Here is a 23440-nt window from a genome sequence, read left to right as displayed (position 1 = left end):
TAGTTGGAGTAAGTTGGAATACAACTCATATCATTTCACAGTTTCATATCACTGAGGAGTTCCTAACACAACATATGCGGACTTGGGAGCGAGCCCTGGGGAACACCCCAACACTTTGTCTGAAGCATCTATCCATTATTTTGAAAATAACACCAAAAGGCAAGCAGATCACACTCACATTCATCCCATTCAGAAAATTTTTAATTGTGCTTACGTAGTACCACAGCAAATATAGCAACAGTGTTTCGGCCCACTCCAAACTTACGCCTCTGTTACATTTCCTCAAACCCTCGTCCATCTCCTTATTCAGTGCCTGGGCCAAGATCTGGACCTTCCCTTCTTAACCCTTCCCACTATGGAATCTCCACCAATGGGATATTTTCACAGATCAAGTGTCACTATAACAGAAAGACTTTTTCATGCCTGCATGTTTGCTGAACTTTACAACCAGTCTCTGCCAGCAGGGAATTCACTTCTTTCAGCTTTTCTGAGGTAAGAGTGAAAGAAGGCACAAGTGCAGCGGGTGAGGAAATAATTAGAGTGGGAAATATTGTGTGTAGTTTTGTGTGAGTTTATACTAAGACAATTTGTGACAATGAATGTGTGAACTCATCAGGTTTTTACACAAACTTGTGGAGTTCATATAGCATAATGCATTTAGCTGCATCAAAAGCTTGGTCAATTATTGACTCCTTAAATTATATATATAATACAGTTACATTTACATTTAAGTTGTGTGAATGACAATCTATTCAATCTATATTATCTAAATTTACTATGTCCAAATATATATAAAAAAAAAAAAAACTTGAGCTGGAACTTGGAAACTGGATCCTGAACAATGTTTGGGCCTATTAAGTGCAGCTGTCTTGTCAAAGTCAAATTCTTTTTGACCGGAGATGTTTGCAGGGATTGCTTACATCTATTTCCTGCCTGTTATTCAGAAGTTAACAATTGATTGTTTTTATATTTTAATTCATCAACCCTTTAATTATTTCTGATTGTGTAGTATTTTGTATTGATTCTTTACAAAATTAGAGTCCTGCAATATATAAAGAAATATTACTTATAAGATTGGGAAACAACACTTTATCCACTAAAGATGTTTTAAAGGAAAGTGTCTTGTCTTTTGATCATTTCAACGTCCCTGACAAGGCCATGAATCTACAGGCAAAGTGGAAAACAAACTTCCACATAAATCTGAATATGAGCAAGGACACTTCTCATTTATCATGTGTCAGCCAGTTCATAGGTCAGCTAATAATACAATTCAGTCAATGCTTAGCTAAAATGACTTCACACATCTTGTGAGAAACTGAAAAGCGAAAAACATAGCAGACTACTATAAAACAAAATTTAATTGTTACCTTAAAATGTAATACATATTCTGGTATATGTCAACATAACTTAAGTATTTGCACCCTACATTCTTAGTCATCACTGACAATCTTGATTATTTAATTTGGCAAAAAGCCCATTAGTTCAGCATGAAGGGGTCAACAGGGGAAAGGGAAGAGATAGTTTCATGACAGTTTTATGAATCACTATATATATGTGTTCATTAGACTCTTTGCAGTCTTGCCTTGAGGTTCTGATTTGCGCATCATTCTTTCATTTTCTTTTAGTCTCAAAGTCCACTATCACCATGTCAGACACAGAGGAGGTGTAAGTATCATAAAGTTTGTCATTTTGTAGTCCAACTGAACTTTAAAACATGCTTTTCTATGCATACTGAACTGAATTTGTATGACGCACACTAACCGAGCATAATCAGACTTCTGTTTATCATTTGTTTTTTACAGCGAGCATTTTGAGGGTGAGTACAGATTTTCAGTGTTTTCTCATAAAATCTAAACAATATACATATTTGTGCTGTATCAGTTCATCATTTCCCCCTATGTTCATTGTTCTTTTAAGAAAATGATGAAAGTAGGCAATCACAACGAGATATTGTGTAGACTTAAATGTAATAATCGTGCAATCCATGATACTGCTGCACTGGTGATCAAATAATTTCTAAAATTATTATTGTATGAATGCAGATTTCATCTGTTAGTAACAACTTCTACTTCTGTATATGCCTACAAATGTACAACATCCTGTTCTCCATTCTCCCTCTTTGAACTTTGATTTTTACATTCTATTTGATCGATTTTATTACACAATAAGGTATATAAAATGTCTTATTTACACTGAATCTGTAGTGCATGCATTAGACAATGTGAAGAACATTATCTTACAGACATAACAGTGTATAGATAAATAAATGTGCAAATAGATTTATGTGAAATAAATCAACTTCAACTTTATTTATTTATTAAATGTATAAATAAATACAATAAAACATTAATAAGGCAGGTATTTCTTTTTTTAAAAATTTTTGTTGGCGAAAAAATGCCGTTGTTGGCAGATTCGGTCCCTTATTATTATAGTTGCTAATAATATCCATTCTGTTCTTGCTTTCTGTTCTTGTTTAATGCTTGCTGTCATTGAAGGGGAAGGTATGTTGATTACAGATGTATTTCACTTTATTTTGTTGAAGGGACAGCGGTTTCTCCTCCTAGTGGACAACATCTATAATGCTGTCCCTTCTAGTCAAGGCTGGCATATTGGTGCAAGACTGCCTATAATCCAAAAATATACACAATCTAACCATAGTCCAAATCTGGGCAATAATCAGACTAGGCTAAGTAATGAAATGGGTGAAAGAGTTTCAAATAACAACAACCGTGCAGTGATCCGTTGTTTGAGTTTGCTTTGCATGGCTCGTATAGAAAGCTGAACCACTCATTTCAAGGACAAGCTGCTATTTTAAATGTCAGAAGAAAAACATACACCATGACAGGAACAGGGGAGGGGAAAAAATAAAGTATATGTTGAACTTTTCATGGTCACTCAAAACTTTCAATATTTTAATGTTTTAACACAAATTAAATCTATTTTTTTTATATTTTAATAATAATTTGATATCATATTTAATCAATTTAAAATTTCTAGAATGCATTTTAATTATATTTTATTTAAAATATTATTTATTATTTTTAATAAATTATCTACATTCTAATTATTTAAAAAAAAATCAATTTCGTTACATATAAAAATCCAGTTAATTTTAACTATCTAATTTAATTTCGAAATGAAAGAGGAATATATTTATTTTTTCACAATCTATCTTAATATATCTATCAAATAATTCCATTTTTCATTCCTTCTAAAAAAAAAATACTAATTATGTGGCAGTGCTATGCCAATGTTTGAAAATTGCTGTGTATCGTTAACTGTGTGGATTTCCCAATAACACAATAACATGTACTTGTCTCCTCTTACTCCTAATACAGAAGAGAAGCCAAAGTACAAGTAAGTAGCCTGTAGGAATTTGCGCATTACAGCAAACTATTTGAAAAGTTTTTAAGACATAATGCTCATTTTAATTCTTTAACTACAGGCCATCAGCACCCAAGATCCCAGATGGTGAGAAAGTGGACTTTGATGTAAGAGTTCATGTATCTTTGGGAGTCTTTAAAATACAAATAGCCATGCATGTATTCTGAGGTAATGAGACGACAACATTGTTTCTCGCGTGTCTCAACGCAGGACATTCAGAAGAAACGTCTCAACAAGGATACTCTTGAGCTGCAGGGCCTCATCGATACTCACTTCGAGCAAAGGAAGAAGGAGGAGCAGGAACTGATGGCCCTCAAGGAGAGAATGGTAAGGAAACGTCCCTTGAGAAATAAAATGTTAGCCTAACCCGATCTTCTTCAGAATAAGAAGTCGTAAATAAAAATGTGTTTTCTGTCTCCAAACAGGAGAAGCGCAGAGCTGAGAGGGCAGAGCAGCAGAGGATCCGAGCTGAAAAGGATAAGGAGCGCCAGGCCAGACGTGAGGTGTGTATCACTGAGCCTGCGAATCTAGTAGTTAATTCATTTCCAAAAAACAAATACATGTTCATTGACGACTTTTTCCCCCCCATAATGAATACAAGATGACACAACATCATTTAACACAAACTGTGACTTTTTTAACACGCAAGACTAAAAAGATGTAGTTTAAAAATAAAAAATTAACCAAAATCTATATTCTCTTCAACAAAGAGAAGAAAAAGCATTTTTAAAAAGCCTCCACACGTTTTCATACTTGGGGTTGCCAGATGTCAACAATTAGAGCTTGTCTCTTAAAAGGACACATTTCTGCCCTGTGTTTTACTTTATCTTAGCAACCTGGCAACCATGAGTACACAAAAAAAACAAACAAAAAATTGGCAAATTGATTATATATATATTACTTTATCTTAGCAACCTGGCAACCATGAGATGAGTACATGGAAAAAAAATGTATATTTATATATAGTTCAGTCATGAAACTCTAGATGGCGCATTCTGACGGGGTGTTAACGTAACTGATGATGTTCAGAGAATTAAACGACTTGGCACAAGCTGATTGGTTCATGCTGCATATGCAGCCAATGAGCTTACTGCCTTGCATTTATATGGCTGGCTAGCATTCACTTGAGATTCCTGCAGCGCGCTTTCAGAGTTCTCTGAAACCCTCCACCTTCCCCAGCTCCACCTGTATAGATCTGCTACGGGTTATATGCTATTTGTGCAGCAGCAGCATGTCTTAAATACTCATGGCACCGTATCACCATATGCATTGGCAGTAGCAAGTTCCTGTACTTGCTTGCAGCAGCAGCAATAATCTACAACTACAGCAATAACCAACAGCAGCAGCAATTCAACAGCAGCATAGCAGATCTATTTCGCCAAGACCAAATACATTAACATTGTCATATCCAATATATATATATATTTCTTGGACTTTTTGGTGATGCATGAATCAATTATATTGCTTGCAGTTGTAGTTGCTGAATAAATTAACTTAAACAACTTTTGTGTGACACTAAAAAGTAATTTTTTGTTGTTTTAATAGAAAAAACAACAACATAAATTGGAATTAACGGAATTAATATTAGGAATTTCACAGTTTTAGCATCTGAGAGAAGCTTTTGAGCTTTACCAGTTGTCATAATGTAGTGTGTTAATTTATATGATGATTTAATAAATCAGGAAACAAGATAAGTAAATGAGTAAAATACCCAAATTATTTGGCAACCAAAATTTGATGGGGAGAAAAAAACCCAGGATATGTTGAGGACTATGACGAAACTAAAAAACAGCTGACAAAATCTATAAAGTGTCCATCTTCTATGAAAACACTGACTTTGATAACTCCAACAGGAGGAGAGGCGAAGGAAAGAGGAGGAAGATGCCAAGAAGAAGGCAGAGGAAGACGCCAAGAAGAAGTCAGCTCTGTCTGGTATGGGCTCCAACTACAGCAGCCATCTGCAGAAGGTCAGCTCTACTTCAAACACTTAAAATCAACTAAAGAGCATGAATTGAAACAACTGTGACTAAAACCCGACATTCTGTTGTCCTTCAGGCCGATGCCAAGAAAGGTGGCAAGAAACAAACAGAGAGAGAGAAGAAGAAAAAGATCCTGGCTGAGAGACGCAAACCACTCAACACTGACCATCTCAACGAGGACAAACTGAGGTGAGTTATACTCCAAACTGTTGAAGTGGCCATGAAAACAAGTCTAGTCTTGCTTACTTATGTCTTGTGGACTTCAGGGACAAAGCACAGGAGCTGTTTGAATGGATTAAGACCCTGGAGGCTGAGAAATTTGAGCACATGGAGAGGTTGAAGAGACAGAAGTATGAGGTGAGAGAAAGAACAGTGAAATAGACAAGAGGACAAGAAACATTTACGCACCTATACATGCCACTGTCACAACCAGTGTTTGATTCTTAGAGGTTAACTTAGAGATCACTGATACATCTCTGATGTTCTCCAGGTCACTACACTGCGCATGAGAGTGGAGGAGCTCAGCAAATTGTAAGTTGCGGGTTTCATGAATGTTATGGCGCCCCCTGCTGTGCATGGCCTTCATGTGGCTGCTTGACAAGCGTGTTGTGATGGTGAAAACTTAATAAGCAAGAACACTGCACTCACTTTCTGAGAACAGTGATAGAAATAGATTTGGAAGTTGCAAGGAGAAGTTTCTAAAATATTTTAGCATTTAATAAAATTGTTATTAACTTATCAATATGCAGTTCAAAACCAGTGAATATGACAGAAAATAACAGGTGTTTTGTCAAGAAATAGGACTGTGGCGACAGACAGTGTACTTGAACATCTGGAACTCGCATTTCTTTCTTTCTTTCTTTCTATTGGAAATCACCAAATCTGGTGTTTGATTGGTCAACACATGATTGGTCAACACATTGAATGAAACATAAAATTTATAATAATAAAATAAAAATAAAAATAATAGTATTTTCTTGTAAAACATACTCCAGTAAGCTTTGTTTTATTTACAAGAAAATCATTTTTGCAGTGTATAGGCCCTGTTATAATAATAATACAAATATATTATTATTATTATTATAATTCATAATACATTTATATTTATTAATAATAATTCTTAGTATAATTCACTTACAATGGTATAAGGGGGTATAAGTTATAAGGGGCGGGGAGATGCGGTAATAAGAAATGTAAAGTATAAATAGTAAAAATAAAAGTAATAAAAATATATTTGTAATAGAATTACAAATACTTTATATGACTCTACTCTAACTACTGATAAAGAGACGGTAGGAATATACACCTTGCTCCAACAATAATGTTGAGCAGACAAAAACTAATGTTTTTACTCTTTTAATGGTATTTGAGCAGTTGTCTATCTGGCAGAGAGATAAACTTGTTTTGGTTCATTTGAGTTATTTTGGATTCATCTTTGATTAGAGCTGCCAAAAAACATATCATTATGATACTGTGACAGTAAGTAAGGCCTGGTTTGAACAGCCTGGTATGTGTATGCTGTGGTGTGAAATGTAAAAATATTCATTCAGTGTTTTTTTCCCCCACACAAACAAATACAGTAGACAGACAGACAGACAGACAGATAGATAGATAGATAGATAGAATTAAATAAAAATATAATTTGCTCACCTCTTATCTTATTCCTGCATTGCAGCAGCAAGAAGGGCGCAGCCTCTCGTCGCAGAAAGTAAGCCTGTTATAATAATAATACAAATATATTATTATTATTATTATAATTCATAATACATTTATATTTATTAATAATAATTCTTAGTATAATTCACTTACAATGGTATAAGGGGGTATAAGTTATAAGGGGCGGGGAGATGCGGTAATAAGAAATGTAAAGTATAAATAGTAAAAATAAAAGTAATAAAAATATATTTGTAATAGAATTACAAATACTTTATATGACTCTACTCTAACTACTGATAAAGAGACGGTAGGAATATACACCTTGCTCCAACAATAATGTTGAGCAGACAAAAACTAATGTTTTTACTCTTTTAATGGTATTTGAGCAGTTGTCTATCTGGCAGAGAGATAAACTTGTTTTGGTTCATTTGAGTTATTTTGGATTCATCTTTGATTAGAGCTGCCAAAAAACATATCATTATGATACTGTGACAGTAAGTAAGGCCTGGTTTGAACAGCCTGGTATGTGTATGCTGTGGTGTGAAATGTAAAAATATTCATTCAGTGTTTTTTTTTTCCACACAAACAAATAGACAGACAGACAGACAGATAGATAGATAGAATTAAATAAAAATATAATTTGCTCACCTCTTATCTTATTCCTGCATTGCAGCAGCAAGAAGGGCGCAGCCTCTCGTCGCAGAAAGTAAGTGCTCGTCCTGCAGGCCAAGACCACCACAATGATGATGGACAAGATACACCCCTCGATCTGTGCTGACCACACAGGACTCCGTAGTTATGATCAACCAACTCTTCCTCGTCTTGGACTGTTATTTAGTTCCCTTTTTAATGTCATGTAAATAAAGTGTGACTTAAAGCCTTTGTCAGTAGCTACTTGTTCCTTTTGAAACATCAATAAAATTTTTGTTTTTAGATATTGTCATGCAAGACCGTTTTTGTTTAAGTTCACCAGTGGATAAACATGTTCCAAGTTCAACATAAATTAAGCTGTATTGATACTACACCTAATAAAATGCTTTAGTAGGCCTAGATTACCACTGATAACTCGCGTTAAATTCGCGGTTTTTATTGAATCAGGATAAATACACACTGTTCCGCAATATTGTAACACGGTCTCGTATAATCACAATATTTAAACATCGTAAGTGATGAAACTCGTGAGACAAAATCGCATTCTTACCATAGCCTATCTTTTGCTTTCAATTTTCTACTCCTGTCACGCCGGTAAACGGTAACTCTCGAGTGACCGGCGGAAGGATACCAATTTGCCACTTTAGTGAAATATCAACCTACAGTGTCAACCTGTCACGCGTAACCAGAGGTTCATCCGCCTTTGACAATAGTCCCAACAATTCCAATTTTCTAGCTCAAATACATTTTTTTGGGTAAGAATTAATATAAGTATTTTGACAAAATTGTGAACTTCACATTCATAATTTAAACCATTAATCCGTAGAGTGTTTTAGCGTTTTCGTTTTTACACCGAGGAACCAGTCGAAAATATTTTGTGGTAACCGACAGTCACAGATACAGTCGATAAGCTTAACTTTTGTTTAATAAATGTGGCAGAAAGTTCCTAGATCTGCCATATGAATGTCTTCTCCTGAATGCATTTATGAAATATCTTTACAAACTGTAGCCTCAACAGCACATGATAGGCATGCTAATGCACAATTTGATGATCAGTTAGCTAAAAAATAAAACGTTAACATTATGCAAATATATGTTTACCATAGGTGACGGTTTATTAATGATGTATGAAGTTCAGTACACAAGATGGTGCTGTTGCTAGCCTATATCATGTCTGTCTTCTATTAGAGCTCCTTTTTTAGCAAAAAAAAAAAAAGATGATCGTCCCTGAAATATTCGATAGTCTTTGCAACTTTACAGATCTTCTTTATGCACCAAGAGCTTGTAACACTCCAAAGAGAAAGGAAAACTTGAAATCGCATCATATGACCCCTTTAAATAATAGATCTATTATTTAAAAAAAATAGTATAACTAGTTTTCATTAACATCACCGAACATTTTCCTGTAGATTAAATTGGAAGCTTTTCATTAGCCTATAGCCATGTCATTCGATATTTGGATGCATTCATATTTAGCTAAATGTAGCCTACATGAATGAAAGTTTATAGATTATGGACCTAAGTGTTATCGAATCGCAATTAATGTGAAGCCAGCGTTTTACTCCATTTCATAAACGGCTATTTGCGTTTAGCTATTTTGATTGAGATGGTCCACTAGACTAACCAAATAATTTGGGGAAGCTTCGAGAAAAACATTGTTTCATCAACGGTAAGTTGCCAGAGTTCGTTGGCAATGGACAAAATGTAAACATCTAAAATGTTATTTTATAGACTAAGTTGGTAATTTGTTTTGAGAACTTTGTGTTGAATGAGTTTTACCATGATGAAATTTTAAGAACAACAACCTTCACTTTCATCATTGTTTTCTGTCCCGCTAAAACCGTTTTGTCTTAAATTGATATTCCATTGTGTCATATAGCTAGGCTAATTCACGGAATGGCTAAATCAAAACATTCCATCCAAACATTCGAGTATAAATAGTTATATATTTTTTTTATTAATCCGACATTCACTCATTTAAGAAAAAATTTGTGTAAAGTTTAACACAAGACACAACAAGCTAGTGTTTCAAACAGGCATCATTAAATACAATACGTTTGTTCGTTATCGTCGATTTAACAAAACAGATCTTATTTACACATATACAAAAGTGGTCCTACTTTTCGTATCTGAATTACGATTCTCTCGTAAATAATTAGGGAATAAAAGGTGATGGTGACAGAAAAGATATTCACAAAAGGAAAAAAAACAAAACAACATGGGTCACATTTTCACGTGGATACAATAATATAAATAAGCTAGTTAAGAAACTCACTTCTGCTGATCTGCTGAGCCATTTTCATAACGGAATTCATTTTCCACAGCAAGAAAGAAAGAAAGAAAGAAAGAAAGATCATTCGTTCCTATAGTTTCCAGCAGTGGATCGAAATAGTCTTTCTTTTGTCGTTAAGATCGAATTTGCCGGGTTTTGTTCTGCTGAATGTTTCTCAATTCAGATTTGTCCTTTTCAATTTTGTTTTGCAATGTTGCGGATCTTTAAAGCACTTGATAGATGGGATCCTTAGCCTGCTGTTGAGGGCAGGTGGTCGGGGACGGTGCGGGGGCCCCGGTCTTACTCAGGACAGACCCCTCCTGCGGAGAGCACGGGCTCCCTTCGTGCCCCTCCGGTACTGACAGCACGGGACACGCGGGGGTCTCTGTGGAGATTCGCTCCACGATGCTGGACAGACAATCCAAACTCGACACCACTGAGACTTTAGTATTCCGTGCGTCAGCTGTAAAAAAAATAAAAAATAAAAAAACAAATAAATAAATAAAATAGCAGATTTAATTTTTACCTCAATTGCGATTTTAACTTCAACGCAAATATTTTTTATAATTTTGTAAAATAGTTTTAACTGTGACTCACTCAATGCGTGTTTGTTTATTTAGTACAATGACAGTTTTCGACGCATGACCTACCATTTGTCGTGTCGTTGAAGTACGAGCTGTCATATCTGTTCCGTCTTCTCGACTGACATGTAGGACCCGTGAAATCCATCTAGGGCCAAATAAATATACACTAAATAGTATGCTTATTAAATAATATAATTACGATACCAATAGCTACAGTAGGCTACATGAACTTCTCACCATGCCATCAGAGCAGTTGGATCTCGGGCTGGAGGCATCGGAGTCCCCACTGTAATGTTCCAGAACGGGATAGTAGTTCTCCTCTTGACCCCTGAGCAGCGCCTGCAGAGACTCAATGTAACTAATGGCGTTTCTCAGAATCTCCACTTTGGGCAGCCTCTGGTTGGGGTTGGTGGACGTGCATCTCTTGAGGGTCTCGAAAGCGTCGTTGACTTTGCTCAGTCTTCTCCTCTCCCTCATGGTGGCGGCTTTGCGGCGGTCAGCGTTGGTGGTTTTTCTCTTGCAGGCTTTGCATGCCCACAGCAGGCACCTGCCGGCCTGATGATGCCCGCTGGGCGCCCTCACGTGCTCGTCCTCCATGTGGTGATGCTCGTCGGGCTTGAGCAGGCTCACGTGGACGAGCCTGGGGTCCAGGTCTTCAAAGAAGTGCATGTCGGTTGTGTTGAAGCAAGGGTCGTCGTAGAAATCATCAGCTGACGGGATGGGGAAGGGAATATCCGACATCTCCATCTTTATGTGTTAAGGTAAAAACAACAAATGGGTAGGCCTATACTTGAATGCTTCCCAAGTGGTAAAGTATTTGAGGATTTAGGAATATTAAGACAAATTCCTCCCGACCCTGAAACAACGTGTTGCTCAAGACAACAAAATCGCAGATCCTGGCAAGGTTTCTTTGCTTGTACCCTTCAGGTACTTGTTGCTGGTGAGAGGTCAGGGCCTGTTTATATACAGCCCAGCCGGTCAGGGGCGTGTCCTGCAGAAGACAGATTGACCAATGAACGTGCGTTTAGAAAGAGGGCGTGGTTTCGACGGCCTGGCACTTCAGTTAATAAAAATGAATTCATGTATAAATAATGGTAAAAGTCGCTATTACTGCGTTGTTTCGTATGTGTATTGAGTTGTAATCTCCTTCACTTGTTTGTTTGTCATCAAGTCACAGATTTTAGCTTACAATTTCCTGAATTTTCCCAGGAAACATTCGAGGAAGGACTTCCCTTTTATCTTTTCTAAAGTGAATATTTAAACTATCATTTGTTGCTTAATAAGTCTGTAGCCTACTATTGCATTTGATAAGATGACAAACAATTCAGTACAGTTTTGGTTTCCAGTGCTCCATGCATAACGATGTTCTTCCTTAGTATGCTTAATCGAAAAACGAACGCGAGTGATAAATAACTATTAAATATTAAAAATAAATATTGTTAAAATACATTGAAATACATGCACATGTGTATAGCTGTTAAGGCTTAAATATATTGAATGTTATGGATGCTTACCAGTGTTTAATAAAAAAAAAAATCACTGCTACTCTGAATCATTTTTGGTTTGGATCAATTGTTTAATGAAACACTGGAGCACTACAACACTTATATATTAATACACCTTTATATTACACATGCTTTAAAAAATAAAATAAAACACACACACGCACACACACACACACACACACACCAGCACAATAGATTACAAATGCTTTTTCCAAAGTGTACTTTATTTATTTATGAATTTATTACAGAAAAAAAATCTACAAGGTAAAGTTAAAGTATTTATTTCATGATCTATTTATGATGTTGCCAAGTTTACTTTGCGTTTCTTACAATATCTGCTAGCCGCACAACAGTCCAACAATAGGGGGCGTTAAAGAGCCAGATGAGAGTTAAAACTACTTTTCTGTTTGAGAAGCTCTAAATGTGTGTGTGTGTGTGTGTGTGTGTGAGAGAGAGAGAGAGAGAGAGAGAGAGTTCCTCTGTCTGTTCCTCTGTCTCTCCTATTAGTACGTTTTGCCTGAATAGAGCCTGCTGGAGTTAATAGCCTATTGTAAACAGTTTTTCCATATATCCTAAGATTTTATGTTAAAAATGTTTTATGTTAAACTCATTTGTCACATAACCTGACAATTGTGTGACACAATCATATTTTACTGTATTTCTTTTACCAGCACTTTTTATGCTATAAAGAAAAAAAAATACACATGTACGCATATCAATTTTGTGTTTATTAAAAACAGTGCAGGATAACATTCAAAAGTCAAAACATAGAAGACAAGTTAAAATATTCTAAAATATACTAAAATATTTAATTTTCCATAAAATACAAATGTCATTTTCATTTATAATAGAAATAATGCTCCCCAAACAAAGACATGCAAATGTTAAATATATATTTACTTTTCAAAAGTAGGTTTTTAAAAAGAAATGCAAATACATTTCTCACACACAGGATAAACAGGGCAATGCATTGCTCCATATATAATTGTGAAGCACTAAAAAAAAATAAAAAATAAAATAAAATAAAATGAGAGAGAGAGAATGAAGTTTAAACTCTTATTCGGCTTACTGTCACTAAAGAATACATTGATTTTACTGGAATGACATTAAAATATCTACAACTGGAGAGACTTGTTACATACAAAACTGGCACTATTGTGAGTGCATTTATGCACTTTATTTTCCCTTTTGGACCAATATGTAATCTTTCTCAGACATATGTAATATGTAATCTGTTTAAGGGCCAAAGACACACACTTAAAAAATTAGGTGTAGGATTTACTTTGAAACATGATTAGGCTAGTCAATTTCACAAATAATTACAAAGAAATGGCAAGTAACACATTGAATTAAACACAAAATTATTAAGTTGAAATGAAATAATTCGGTTGAAATATTAAGATGAAATAGGCTATTCTTGTAAAAGGTACTCCAATAATCTTTGTTTTTTTTACTACTTTGAATAGTCACTTTTTACAGTGCAAACATGGTTCCTAAATGATTAACAAAGAGAAAGACTAAGATGTCTCTTGTAGCCGGTCGATGAGGTACTCGCCAAAGCCACCCGTGCTGTCAGCGGTGCAGCCCACTCTGCGAGCGCTGGTCAAGAGGTCACCGACGAGTTTGACCTTTGGGACGAGGGGCTGAATGAACTGACTCTTGATTACGCTGGCGGTGTGTGGATCTCCGTACTCATGCGCCAGCTGATTCAGCTCCAGCATGACACTCATCTCCTCCTTCCACTGGTTAAGCATGATCTCCAGAGCAGGAAGGATGGCACACACCTCTTCAGTGCCTGGCCTCTGTAAATGTTACATATTGTAGGTTAAATATAAAATGAATCGGTTCTGGGAGCTGATTGGTGAATGCAGCGTTCCAGCACCCTTGAAATCTACTAGCCCCTACAGGCGCTTGGACTTCACAGACGCTTGTGAGGGAAGCCCGTGAGTGTGCCATTTGGGACGGGGCTGATTATATAGCTTGGCCTTGAGTGCTGCTGAAGTTACACATGCTTTTCTAAACTAAATTTAGTGTCTAATTGGTAAGGTATTCATCATGGTAGAATCACTGCAGGTCACATTTGGGCCAGTGATAAATAAAAGTGTCCATGATTAAAAAAAAACATTAAAACTTTTACACAAAGTATTTTGAAATGTACCTTTTGTATTTATGTTGGTTTAAAATTTTTTTACATTTTAAAGAAAAGTTTAACTTGAATCACTATAAAAATGTCATGCGGTGTTACCATCAAGTAAACAGTAACATTTTCCTGACATTTTTGATACATGTGAGTGTGCTTAATCATTATTTTTGACCATATTTTTGAATATTTTTTTTTAAGGTTAAAAGTTTTTACAAATATCACAGATTATTTATTCAAAATATCATTACGTTTTTGGGAGTCGCATCACATGACATTTCACAAACCGGAAAAAAAATCAAATGATTTGATATTTTATAAAGATAAAAAAAAAAAAAAATAATAAATAAATAAATACTAAGAAGAAGAAGAAGAAAAAGAAAAAGAAGAAATAAAAATATTTTGTTAAACTATTTTTTCCTAATAAAATACTTAAAAAGGGGTTTCTTTCAATAATTGAAGTCTTTTAATTGTGTCTTCTTCATAATATAACAGGACAGCTATAGCACTTTGTTCCAAAAAAATATCAACATTTAATTCAGAAATGTAAAAACATGCTCGTAATTAAAAATAGGTTAATGCTTTTATTCTGTAAGGATGTAATCAAAAGTGACAGTAAAAAAATGTATAATGTTACAGAAGATTTCTATTCAAAATAAAAGCTGTTCTTTTGAACTTTCAATTCATGTCAGAATTTTTTCACAAAAATATTAGGCAGTTTTCAAAATTGATATTAATAAGACATTTCAGCATAATCAGCATATCAGAATGATTTCTGAAGAATCATGTGACATTGTACACTGGAGTAACGATTCTGAAAATTCAGCTTTGATCACAGGAATAAATTACAATATATTCACATGGGAAACAGTTATTGTAAATTGCAATAATATTTCACAATATTTACTTTATATGCAGCCTTAGTGAGCATAAATAACAAATCTTTTACATGTATTTTTGAATAAATAATCATTGAAATAATGTAAATAACTCTTCTATGCTGTAAAAATGCTGCAAAAGCTTTATTAAACAACTTAAAAACCATCTAAATGGATCAGTCCATGTATTGGTCAAATTTGAATTGAGCTACAATTAAGTAAGACAGCACACAGTTGTTTCCAAGTGTGTCCAACCATCACCCCGCACGGATGAGCGGATAACAAGGTGTTCAAAATCGCTGCTGATGGACCCTCACCAGTCCCAGTCCGGATCAATTTTGCACGAGTCATAAAATCAGGAAAGGCTGGAAAGTAAAAAAAAATAGAAAGAAGAGAAAGGAGAAGAGAGGACGCAGTGTAAAGTGACAGCAGTGTGAGTGCCATGGAATCCATCTGGAACTACAATTAATGCACTGTCCTTCCGCCTTCACATTAATCTCGCCAATTTTCCGGAACTCAGGGGAAACGTATACCCTAACAGGCATTAAAGGGGAGATCTCTGCAAAACCCCCCGCTGGCTTACCCCCATTGCTCTCGTTCTCTCTGCCCTCCATCCCCCTTAAGAGCTGCTGCTGCCCCATACAGACAAGAGTCAAATGAAAAAAATAGGCTTATGATCATAACACTTTGAGTAAACATGAGTTTAAACGAATGAGATACCTTCTTTGTTCCATATCTAGGTGCTATTTCTTTTAAGAAAAAATACAGGGCACTTCGGCCAAGTCTTGTGGTGGTGCTCTGGTTAACTGGTTAGATGGGTGAGTTACCTGGATGTTCTTATTGCAGTATTTTCCTCCGCGCTGGGACAGATACTGCAGCATTGCCTCTGCCCGCTCTAGTTCCTTCACTGATTCCTGATGAAAATACGCAGACACTCTGGGTAAAGCCACATCACTCTGCTCAAAGATTTTGGCCTGAAACACAGAACGGAAGACAGATCTGATTTAGAACAAAACTAAGTCAAAAATGATTTTGCTTACCACTGTTTCCTGTAATGTTTCCTGTAAGAGAAGAAAATGGGTCAGGAAGTTTAAAAAAAAAAAAAAAGATTGTTTTTGCTTTTTATTTATTTCAAACATAATAATAATAGTAATAATAATCATATTAGCCCATTCTATGTCAGCCTGCTCTAAAGGCATATTATTTTATTATTATTTTAATTTCAGCTTAAGTTTCACTTTTAACTGTTTTTCTCTAGTTATTATTATTATTATTATTATTACCTTATAATGTTATAATGTACAGCACTCTGTTCAGTCTTGGTTGTTTTAAAATGTGCTTTATAAATAAACAATAAATCTGTTACAATCACACTGAAATTTGGCAAAAGAAGTGGCAAAATACTTTATTATTGTTAATAATATTACAAAAAAGTGTCAGGTCATGTGATAAGAAGACATTTTGTTGTCATGTGACAAGAACTAACTAAAGCGAGGACCACTTTAGACCCCCTTGACCGTGTTGAGATCAGTAAGTTTTTGATATTCATGATTTGTTATCTTTGTAAAAAAAAAAAGAAAGAAAAAAAAGACAAATGAAAATGTTGATTCATTTTTTTTAAACAAACAAACAAAAAAAATGCATCTGAGTACATTCCGGTATGATGCAAGCAAAGTGTCTTAGTTGGCCAACTTTGGATATTCCATTTTATATTTTGTGTCATTATATATCAACATTTTGTTGAAAATGGTTTTTCAAAACTCTATAAACCAACTTGAATGAAAATATGGCATTTCTAAGGACTTTTTCTAAAAGTACATTTTTAAAAGATTACTTATGTTTATCATCTCAGACATACTTGTTTTTCTTTTACCCAATGAAGTTTTAATAAAACAGCGATACAGTGATAATATCCAGTGTTTTTATACAGGGCGTCTTCGGTGGACTCGGGCTGGGTGGGGGTTACTACAGCAACAACCTGATACTAAACTTTCCCATACAACGCAGTTTAGCATACATCTCTATAAATATAAATCTTTATAAGGCAATGTGGCAAATTAAAGCAGTTTAATTCTGCTACACTGATGATTTGGGGTGCTATATAACTTTGCATCATGCTTTACAGTAAAGTTCTTACCAGCGCTTCCAGTCTGTAAGAGACCTCCATAAGCAAAGTGGAAACTCCACACAGACTTTCCTCCACAACAGTCGGGAAGTTTTGGCTCGCTAGACTCCCAGCAGAAGAATTATTCGCTTTACTCTCGGTTCCGACATGTTTACGGTGTAACGGACATCTGCCCTCGGCGATTTCACGCGTTTCGTATGTCCTCACATGACTCAGTATGTCGTATTTCCGTATTGTGAAGAAATAAATGAGCTAATGGTGAAATAGTGATGAACTAAAATTCAAAGTCGACGGTTGCAGCGATAGGACGAAACTTGCAAACGTTTCCCGTTCATTCTGTCAAGTTCATCCGGTATTATGTGGGTGGATGCATAAGTGGGCAACCTGCCCTGCGAACGTATGGTTTTACTCTGGATCTAATTATTATATTATTATTTTATGGTAGTTTCCCTGCTGAACAGCCTAAACAGGTTTGTTGGTCTTACAGTAGTTGCACTTGTGAAAAAGATGGCTTAGTTAATTGTATTGTAATGTACTTCAAATCTTAAGTATATTACTGTACTTGCAGATAATATCATATTCTTTAAATAAGTGTGCTAAGTTCATGACTAACACACTTAGCTATACACCTGTTAAAAGTGTGCACTTTGTAATCATGTAGCCTATAATTCAAAGCTTTACTTTTGTAAATCATTATGTTTGAATAATCTTTTGACATGCTTACACTTATTTTGATGTGTTGGCTAACATACTAAAGCACATGTGAAGTACTTTATTATAAACTGTAGCTTTATTTTAAGTGACTATTTTAAATGTACTAAATTGAAAGCTCATCATTACAAATGTGTGATTACAAATATATTTAAATACATACATCAGTAGAATTACTTTAAAGTATATTTTAGTTTACCATAAATGCTTGTCAGTATACACTTTAAACATATTTCAAAGACAATTGAAGTAATTATGAAATTGCATATAAAGGTGTACTTAAGTTCGGTTTAAGTGGATCCAAAACACACCTCAACATTTAATATAAGTTTAAATTATAATTTATTATACATTTTAATTTTAATTACTTTTTAATTTACTAATTTCATTGTAAATAATATGCAATAAAGTGTCCGAAAACACATTCAGTTTGTACTTCCGTATATTTTTAAGTATGTTATTTCCATAACAAGTCCTCTTTTTAAAAGTGTACACAAATCTTTTTCTAATGCTGGTTTAAGAAGTGCCCAAACTCTTGTAAAACCTGCCAGAAGACTAGCTATCCATGGCTTTACCTTGTGTGTTTTGGTAATATCTAAATAATGTTTTTGTATTTGTTTTAAAGTATCAATATCTTCCAAAACGCAAAAACGTTTCATGGTGCTTCCAAACTGTAGAGTAGGCGTAAAGTAACCACTTACTTTAAAGTGTGGAAACACCATGACATTTTTGCATTTTTTTTTTAAATAAACCAATACTATTAAAAAAAGTAAGCCTTTATTCATTCATCCATTCAAATCGTTGGCCATCCAATCATTACGTTACGTTAAGTTTTTTTCTTTTGCCACTTTAACTTTCTTCTTATTAGTTGCCAATGTCAGATCGGGCCGGTATACCAACGAAACATGCTACCTATCAGATTGTGCTACCAAAAATATATTTGCATTGTTTTAAGGGTAAGTTTAGGGTAAGGGTAGGTATGGACGGGTAGGTTTAGGGTAGGTGTAGGTATGGACACATGAATAAGATGCTGGTAGCACAATCTGATAGGTAGCATTTTTCGCTATCGATTTGTGCTACCTATCTTTTTAATGGGAGACAATCTGAGCGGGTAGCACAAATCGTCAGAACACCGGCTCCAGCATGGGCAGGGGTGGGCTGAGCTGAGCCCACACTCTAAAAAATGCTGGGTTAAATATAACCCAGCGCTGGGTTAAAAAGGGACAAACCCAGCTATTGGGTTGTTTTGACCCAGCGGTTGGGATGTTTTGAACCCAACCGCTGGGTCAAAACAACCCAGCTGAGTTTGTCCCTTTTTAACCCAGCATTTTTTAGAGTGCACCCAAATGTCTGTCTTGCCCACCCAATCAGAACTATAGGTAAAGATTGCGTTAATCTTTTTATGCAGTGATTAAAAGCAATCTGAAGTGGACTGTATTTTGAGACGATTAAGAGCTGAAGACTGACCCAACAATCATAAAATAATACCAGAAATTGCATAATTTTTCTTTTATTAGCTGAAAGCAAAGGCAAACTATACATTCACGCGGAGGCTTCAGTCTGTTGAAGAAAAGCAGAGGCTGACAACGAGCGAAAACGGGCAGAAATATTTGCGCTATCAGTGTGCGAATTACGGGAGTTTAATAGGTATCTACATGAATATGTGCCTTAGCCTACTACTGAAATTACCTGGGGTGCTTTTCCCAAATGCATCGTTAGCTAACTATGGTGGTTCGTTCCATTGAACTCTATTGGTAACGACGGAACTTGCGACCATAGTTGCTTTTGGGAAACGCACCCCTGAGCAGTTGAATTATTTTTCTAGAAAACCTCGCTTTTTCAATAACGTGCATTTACTGCATGGACGGGGCAAGAACGTAGGAAGCGTTTAAAATGCATGTAGCCTATACAGTTCAGTTGAAAGCTTACCCATTTTGACTTGCTGTTAATGCTGTTAAATTGAATGTAAGAAACAAACTGCCTGCTTAAATGACCACAATGTTACACTCTAAAAAATGCTGGGTTAAATACAACCCAGTGCTGGGTAAAATAGGGACAAAGCCAGCAATTGGGCTGTTTTGACCCAGCGGTTGGGTTACTACCCAGAAGGTTGGGTTAAACATTTAACCCAACCGCTGGGTCAAAACAGCTCAATTGCTGGGTTTGTCCCTATTTTACCCAGCACTGGGTTGTATTTAACCCAGCATTTTTTAGAGTGTAGAAACAACAACACCGAAATAAGAGCATGTGCAATGAAAGTTGCGTTCGTTACTATAAAGAAACAGTCGGCTCACGAAGCATTTGCTTTCAGAATTTTCATAGGATAAAAGTAAAAATCTGTTGCCTTTTAAGACGTTTTAAAATCTACATTTTCTGGTCTGCCTCAGCTCCAGCCGTCTAACAGGCAGCGCTCATCAATGTCAAAATGATTAAGATGACCAATCAAATCAAAGAAGGCGGGCCTTACTGTTCACAGAAACCGAGCATGAATTTCACCGCGGCGCTTCAGTGAAGGTAGGCTACGACGTAGCTAAACGTGTAATAGCTATTTTACTATTGTTTTACAATGACATAAACGACCAACAATATCCAGTGAATTAAACTTAGGCCTGTCATTTGTGATTCATGTAATTCATTGCCATGGTCTAAGTTAATTGAATGTGACGACAATAGCATTTTTCTGTTTTGCGTTTTCAACATATTAGCCTACAAATAAAATTGAATGGTGCATATTTTAAAATAAACATTTTATTTGCAGTTCAGATTGATTACTTTGCAAAAATCGTATTCTTGTTCTTTTGCTGTTCTTTTTTCTTCTTTTAATTTATTCCCCTAAATCAATTTAAATCCTATATGTATTCAGTTCCTTTAAATAAATACCAGTCTGGTCTTTATTTTCCTCAAAACAATTGGTCCCCCCAATGTTCTAGAGTAGACATATGGCCTTGTTTGGTATGAATAAATAATTTAAAAAAAACTTGGTTAAAAGAATCACCATTGTAGAAACAATGATCCAGAGAAAGAGAACAAAGAGTGCTGTTATTTTACTATTCATTAAAGAAAAAAAGTTTATTTTGTTGCGAAAGTTAATGATATTCTATGGTTCGCTATAGCCTGCCCACGAAAGCATGATATTGCTCTTTTTTCAGTGTACATATATCAGCAACACTGCAATAAGTTGCATAGTTAAAAACAGTCTAAATTTCTAGACTGTATCCCACCCTCCACAAAAAATAAATAAATAAATTGCCTGGATATCTGCCAGCCCACCCTTCTATAGCGCTTAAGAACCGGGCCTGTGTCAGATGTGATTTTTTTTCTTCGAAACTGTCTAAAAGCAAGCAAACAGCAGTCTTCTCTGATAACAACAGATTGATGCATTTAGAGAAATTGTCTCTCTTTGGCCATTTGTAAAAAACTAAATTTGATTTGTATGTAAAGTGATTTGCATGAAAGACATACTGTATTTGTACTGACAGGCCACTCTTTAATACTTGCGCAACCACTGGCACATAGAAGTCGCCAAAAAGAGTCATGCATGTATATGTGATAACATGCTCCTTTTCCACTCAAACCAAGTGATTCGGTGGTCTTTTGTGGTCTTCGCTGTGTCCCCCCTGCCCTCTTCCCTGGTGGACCCGTCTCTTGTTTCATCAGTGGCCCGTGTCATTGCGCCCTCCTCAGTGCGGATGACTGACACGAGGGACTGGGAGATCCCCGGGGGCCTGTTGAGTCTGGATGGAAGAAAGGGGAACACTCAGCGTACGTCCAGCATTGGGTCAACAGGACCTGAACTCTTGACTTGACCTCTGCACCTCTCAGACACATATACAATGACCTGAGCTGAACTTAAGTGTAACAAATTACACACACTCTGGAGAAACAGACCTGGATCAGGCTAAATTTCAGGTTGAATTCGGAATTGAGGTTGCGAGCGTGACCCACATTTTAGGTCACAGCCTGTGGCTCTTGTACATTGTGGTGGGTATGTGTTGTGTGCCCTGAGATAACGATGCAACAGAGCTGTCATACATTTGGGCAGCTTGCTGTAGACCTCCTTCAAGGATACCACCTGCCTTTTGTCCATGTTTTGTCTTTGTCTATGAGTTTCTTAGTGCAGCTGTCCAAAAACATTCAAGACTTTCAGTCTTGTTCCTGGTTTTGTTTCTCATCTCACCTGAAATATTCTCCAAACATTCTTCAAATATTGTAATTGTAATTTGTAATTTAATTGTAATTTATTGTAATTTATGCATTTAGCAGACGCTTTTATCCAAAGCGACTTACAGTGCATTCAGGCTGTACATTTTTTACCAGTATGTTTTTACCAGTATTGTTTGTTTTGATTGCTCTTAATACACTTGTATAAATCCAGTGACAACAATATCTGACTTGATATATATAACATGGATCATTCTTGATCTTGAACCATTCTTTGAAATATATATATAACACCTCTATTATGAAAGTCTCTTATGACTTCTTTCTCTTTTCTGCTTTAAAAAAACAACAACAACAACAACAAAAAAAAACAGTAATATTGTGAAATATTATTACTATTTTTGTTTTCTAGCTTTTATCCAAAGCGACTTACAGTGCATTCAGGCTATACATTTTTTACCAGTATGTTTTTACCAGTATTGTTTGTTTTGATTGCTCTTAATACACTTGTATAAATCCAGTGACAACAATATCTGACTTGATATATATAACATGGATCATTCTTGATCTTGAACCATTCTTTGAAATATATATATAACACCTCTATTATGAAAGTCTCTTATCCTAAAATTAAGTTTTGCTTATGTTTGCTCTATACTGTGTATTCTCAGTGCTTATTATAGAAATTTCACATATTTACATGCGTAGGCATACACAAGCTGCTCTGATGCATGTTGGTGATGGGACGAGCGCTTCCCACACCTGCTTTGAGCTGTAAAGATGGTGAACTGCCCTGACGAGACATTTTTACAACAACCCTCACTCTGTGTTTGGACAGGCCCAGCGCTAGATTACATTACCAATGGATTACACAATGGACAATGAGTGGACAGAGGCTTCTGTTGGACATGTGGGCTCGGCCGTTTTGCAGAATTACAGGGATTATAGCCCCAAAAACAGATTTATGAATATGACATCCAGGAGTCAGTCATAGTCGCTGTTTGTCTTGCCTAACTTCAGCTCTGTTGGCTTAAAGGGACGAGGCCTCTAGCTGCAGTGTCTGGTCTTGTTAAAGACCAGCAGTATTGTCTTTACTTATTGATAGTCTTGGGTGGCTCATACTAGCTAGACGTCTCCCCCTTCATGCTACCCAAACGCAGCAGAGGCTTAGCTGTTTAACCCAAAGGGATATCATTTTCTGCCCGAGCAGAAGATTCACGCACCCTTTAATGAACGTTTGTGGAGCTAAATTATTTTAAAGTTTCTTATGTAGGGCTTGTGATGTCAGTTATCTTCCAGTTGTGATCTTTCAGTATTTATTTGTAACCATAGAAACATGTGTTGTATTTTTATTCAAGCTGATTATAAATCTAAATGTGTGTGTGTGTTTGTGT

The 23440-nt window shown here is 35.7% G+C and overlaps 3 protein-coding genes across 4 annotated transcripts; 1 reads left to right on the top strand and 2 right to left on the bottom strand.

Moving 5' to 3' along the window:
- Positions 1-444: 444 nt before the first annotated feature.
- On the top strand, positions 445-7893 carry tnnt3a (troponin T type 3a (skeletal, fast)). 2 transcript variants are annotated; one of them, XM_016576544.1, is made up of 13 exons: positions 445-492; positions 1626-1665; positions 1803-1816; positions 2496-2501; positions 3339-3357; positions 3446-3491; positions 3595-3711; positions 3810-3887; positions 5238-5351; positions 5440-5552; positions 5630-5720; positions 5854-5894; positions 7693-7893. In XM_016576544.1, the coding sequence occupies exons 2-13, from the start codon at positions 1646-1648 to the stop codon at positions 7727-7729; spliced, it is 696 nt and encodes a 231-aa protein (XP_016432030.1). In that variant the 5' UTR covers positions 445-492; positions 1626-1645; the 3' UTR covers positions 7730-7893. The 2 variants fall into 2 exon arrangements, with proteins under 2 accessions (XP_016432030.1, XP_016432029.1); XM_016576543.1 differs by lacking the exon at positions 7693-7893 and adding an exon at positions 7039-7075.
- Positions 7894-9898: 2005 nt separating this feature from the next.
- On the bottom strand, positions 9899-11445 carry LOC107758742 (myoblast determination protein 1 homolog). Its single transcript, XM_016576542.1, has 3 exons — positions 10764-11445; positions 10593-10671; positions 9899-10405 (listed from the first exon to the last, which is right to left on the bottom strand). The coding sequence occupies exons 1-3, from the start codon at positions 11271-11273 to the stop codon at positions 10167-10169; spliced, it is 828 nt and encodes a 275-aa protein (XP_016432028.1). The 5' UTR covers positions 11274-11445; the 3' UTR covers positions 9899-10166.
- Positions 11446-13451: 2006 nt separating this feature from the next.
- LOC107758737 (ferritin light chain, oocyte isoform-like) lies at positions 13452-22851 on the bottom strand. The gene is made up of 4 exons (XM_016576538.1): positions 22747-22851; positions 17187-17426; positions 15877-16023; positions 13452-13833 (listed from the first exon to the last, which is right to left on the bottom strand). Exons 1-4 carry the CDS (start codon positions 22849-22851, stop codon positions 13549-13551), a joined length of 777 nt encoding a protein of 258 aa, XP_016432024.1. The 3' UTR covers positions 13452-13548.
- Positions 22852-23440: the final 589 nt, after the last annotated feature.

The sequence above is a fragment of the Sinocyclocheilus rhinocerous genome, unplaced genomic scaffold (genome assembly GCF_001515625.1).
Source record: "Sinocyclocheilus rhinocerous isolate Xijiao unplaced genomic scaffold, SAMN03320098_v1.1 scaffold954, whole genome shotgun sequence".
In the NCBI taxonomy this organism is placed as follows: domain Eukaryota; kingdom Metazoa; phylum Chordata; class Actinopteri; order Cypriniformes; family Cyprinidae; genus Sinocyclocheilus; species Sinocyclocheilus rhinocerous.
This window is presented reverse-complemented; position numbering and strand designations above follow the sequence as displayed.

What these genes read in the sequence shown, in the direction of transcription:
- tnnt3a (XM_016576544.1), top strand. Translation starts at nt 1,646, where the DNA reads ATGTCAGACACAGAGGAGGT. An exon ending in CTCAACGAGGACAAACTGAG is followed by an intron (nt 5,553 to 5,629) that starts GTGAGTTATACT and finishes TGTGGACTTCAG; the next exon opens with GGACAAAGCACAGGAGCTGT. An exon ending in TGAAGAGACAGAAGTATGAG is followed by an intron (nt 5,721 to 5,853) that starts GTGAGAGAAAGA and finishes GATGTTCTCCAG; the next exon opens with GTCACTACACTGCGCATGAG.
- LOC107758742 (XM_016576542.1), bottom strand. Translation starts at nt 11,273, where the DNA reads ATGGAGATGTCGGATATTCCCTTCCCCATCCCGTCAGCTGATGATTTC. An exon ending in CCAACTGCTCTGATGGCATG is followed by an intron (nt 10,672 to 10,763) that starts GTGAGAAGTTCA and finishes ATTTGGCCCTAG; the next exon opens with ATGGATTTCACGGGTCCTAC. An exon ending in CTTCAACGACACGACAAATG is followed by an intron (nt 10,406 to 10,592) that starts GTAGGTCATGCG and finishes TTTTTTTTACAG; the next exon opens with CTGACGCACGGAATACTAAA.
- LOC107758737 (XM_016576538.1), bottom strand. Translation starts at nt 22,851, where the DNA reads ATGTCTCGTCAGGGCAGTTCACCATCTTTACAGCTCAAAGCAGGTGTG. An exon ending in GCTTGTGTATGCCTACGCAT is followed by an intron (nt 17,427 to 22,746) that starts GTAAATATGTGA and finishes TTTCACCATTAG; the next exon opens with CTCATTTATTTCTTCACAAT. An exon ending in ACTGCAATAAGAACATCCAG is followed by an intron (nt 13,834 to 15,876) that starts GTAACTCACCCA and finishes TAACATTTACAG; the next exon opens with AGGCCAGGCACTGAAGAGGT.